We start from the raw sequence: 3,183 nt of genomic DNA on the forward strand, positions 1-3,183 counted from the left end.
CGGCACCCACATGTGAGCTGGGAGCTGTCTGGGACATGGGGCAGAGCCAGCGCTGGTCTCACCACCCGGATGAGGTACTGTTACTCTGGGGTTTGCTGCTGCAAAGTGACGTGTGTGTGTTTCAGAGGGAGATTGCAGACTCCTATGCACAGAATGCGAAAGTGATTGAGAAACAGCTGGAACGCAAAGGCATGAGCAAGAAAAGGCTACAGGAGTTGGTGAGTGTTTTCTTTGGTGTTCAGCACAAGTCCCTGTACACAAAAACTGTTTTGCAGATTAGACTGCAAGTATAGAGAGGTCCTGGTACAATCACAGGCAACTTGTAGCTTTGTGAGGATGAGTTTTCCTTTACAGGTTTTATAGAAATATTCTTCTAGTTCTTCTAGAATTAAGATAGTACTTGATTACCTGTAGAGCTAACAAGAGCAGCCAGCAGAGTGCTTGCAGGGAGGCTTTCTGTGACCTGCTGGACAAGGATCAAGGGAAGGGGAAATAAGGCCATGGCTTTGCCAACCAGAACGCCCCTAATACTGTGCTCTTGTGCCTGCCTGGCAGAGCAGGTCATTGCCATGAGGTGTCAGAGCAACCCAAGGCTCTTGTGGAGAACCTGCAGCTCAGCCCCTAGTGAGAAGCACTTGAAGAATGGCAGGAACATCACAGCTGATCTTACCTGCTGTGACAGCAGAGTAGTCGATGGGAGGGGGAGGAAATGTGCAGCTTCCACTTGGGGATAGAAAGTATGATACTGTCTCATGGGCAGTCAGTTTTAGGATTCTTATGATTTTAAGGGTGGTCCTTGTTTTGTGCGTTAGGGGAGGGGGGAGTCAGCAAAGCACTTGGGCTACTCCTGCTCCTCAGTTGGGAACTGGAAAGTTTGCAGTGGTCAGACAAGAAGAGCAAACTTCATTGGAGCACTGAAGGGAAATGTATCCAGGCATTATTTCATTCTGTCTTAATTTTCATTTATTCAGGCTGAGTTGGAAGCCAAGAAAGCCAAGATGAAGGGAACCTTGATTGATAACCAGTTCAAATGAAATGCTAATTATCTGCTGGATACTAGGAGACAGGAGAAGGTTACCAGGAGCTATCACAGATCTGTTAACACAGCAGAAGTAACAGACAGCATTCAAGGGTTGCACTGTGCTGAGACAACCTGGAGGGTGAGAACCTCTCTGTCATAAATGATACTCTGGTACCAATTTTAATAACTCCAGCAGCACCGGAGACTTTGCTGAAACTGCAGTTCTCTACAGACCCAGTGTTATGAGCAGGCTGTTCCAGGCAGAATATTTACTTTCAGGAAAACGTTTGCTGGGTGCCTTCATGAGTTCACCTTTAGATAACTGTTTTTTTTTTTTTATTTTGGTAGTGTAAGATTTCCTTGAATGTATTAGAACAACAGGTCAACTGTAAAAAACATCCTTACAAAAGTATGCTCTGTGCCTGTTACTTATTTTGTTATTTTAACTGTGTCCAAAACATGCAGCAGCCTGAGGGACATGCCATTCCAACAGTCTGGAACAACTGGGATGCAAGGCTTGGGCATCATTCTGCTGCTCACCCTCACCAGAGGCAGCCAGCACAGGCTTGGCTGCTGCACTCCAGCCTCAGCTCCTGTGGTACAGTGGAAAGCTGCAGTTGTAGAGAATTGCACTGTCCCAATAGCTACTGCCCCATACAAGAACATGAAATCCAAGCCTGTTTTAAATTAAATGAAAACAAAAACTGCCACTAATGAGTTCAAATATACAGTTGGAAGCTACTGATACGGGTGGTGATCATTTGAATTAGAATACCACTGCATGTCTGAACTAACCCCTTCTACAAAACAGCATCAGTATCTGGAGTTGTGAAATGTGGAAGAAAAATTGTTTTGAATGTTCTGACCACTAAGGACTTGGATAAAGACAACATTACACATCAGTTTTTAAAGTACCTTATTTGGGGAATAATATTTTATATCTCTTGTTGATGTAATAGCAGTGCTCTATAGCCCGTGTCTTTGTTGCTCTACTTGAGATTAAATGCCATGTTACGGATTTGAACTAAAATACCTTTCCTAGGGTGTTCTTACTCTAACAAGTATCATAAAATAACATGAGCAAAGATGCTTCATGTCCCATAATTATTACGGAAAACTTCCTATAATCAATAAAGATTTTCCATCTGGCTTTATTACCTTGCTTGGGAAAACTCAGCTCTGCTTCGCCTTAGGATCTGTTTTCCTTCCTTTGGAAAAACAAGGTGTAAAGGAGGGAGTGAACTCTGCCCCAGAGTTGGCAGGCTGGGATGTGTCCATACATCCTGTGACAATTTAATGCCAGGCTGGGTAAGCAGGTGTTCAGGTTAACTCACAGTGCTGATCTTGTTCCGTGCTTATCACCTGTTAATCTGAAGCCTATTTCCAGAAGCTCTTCAGTTAAGCAATTACAGGGAGGTGTGCCATACTTGGGAAGGGCAGGAGGTGTTTGTGGGTACATCTCTGGTACACAAATCCCTTTCCCCAGTGTGGTAACACAGTCCAGCCAGGCGAGGGCCTCACGGCTCCTCTGGAAGCAATCCAAGCCCCAAGTCGGTCTATATAAAAATTAGGAAGTTTTTTCCAAGCACATGTCGAAGACTGACATCTGAAAATAGGGTTTGAACCACATAAGATCTGCTGGGATGTAGGCTCTGAGTCTCCAATTGTCCAAGGATGAAGTGCGGTCCTGCTTCAAGTGACACCAGCCCACAAGCTGACTTGGGGATAGCATGATTTACAGTCAGGGTTGAGGCTGGGAGTGACAAAAGCCTTCAGCTGAGGGTGGGCTGTCAAGGGGCTGCCAGGTGGGTTAGGAGCATCTTTGCAGTTTGGTGAGGCACAAAGAAAATACGGTAAGTGCCTCACTCAGCACAAGTTGTCCAAAGTAGCTGTTACCAAGTGCCACCAACTTCCTCAGCTGTGTACCCAGAGCCTTGAGGCACTTCTTGATTTTGGAAGGGCAGCCCATACTCAGTCAGTGCTTGTCATTCTTGTCACTGGAGATCTGCCTAGTTTGGCTCAGAACTCGTGCATGGATCCAGTCAGAAAGGGTAGTACATAATTGTTGCACCAGCAGTCTCTGAGGTGCTTTTGATACACTCTAGTTACACACTCAATGCCTGAAACAACTCCAACACAGAGGATCTGACCCAATACATTAT

The 3,183-nt window shown here is 45.2% G+C and overlaps 1 protein-coding gene across 1 annotated transcript in view; it reads left to right on the forward strand.

Moving 5' to 3' along the window:
* Positions 1–2,174, forward strand: part of CUNHXorf56 (chromosome unknown CXorf56 homolog) — a 4,932-nt gene extending 2,758 nt beyond the window's left edge. Inside the window, exons 2-3 of the mRNA XM_027899890.1 lie at positions 4–218; positions 972–2,174. Of these exons, the coding sequence (XP_027755691.1) occupies positions 4–218; positions 972–1,034 (278 nt within the window). The 3' untranslated portion in view covers positions 1,035–2,174. The remainder of the gene's footprint in view (positions 1–3; positions 219–971) is intronic.
* Positions 2,175–3,183: the final 1,009 nt, after the last annotated feature.

Source organism: Empidonax traillii, unplaced genomic scaffold (assembly GCF_003031625.1).
Source record: "Empidonax traillii isolate 1590-97213 ecotype Southwest subspecies unplaced genomic scaffold, ASM303162v1 scaffold20:size5563877, whole genome shotgun sequence".
NCBI lineage: Eukaryota > Metazoa > Chordata > Aves > Passeriformes > Tyrannidae > Empidonax > Empidonax traillii.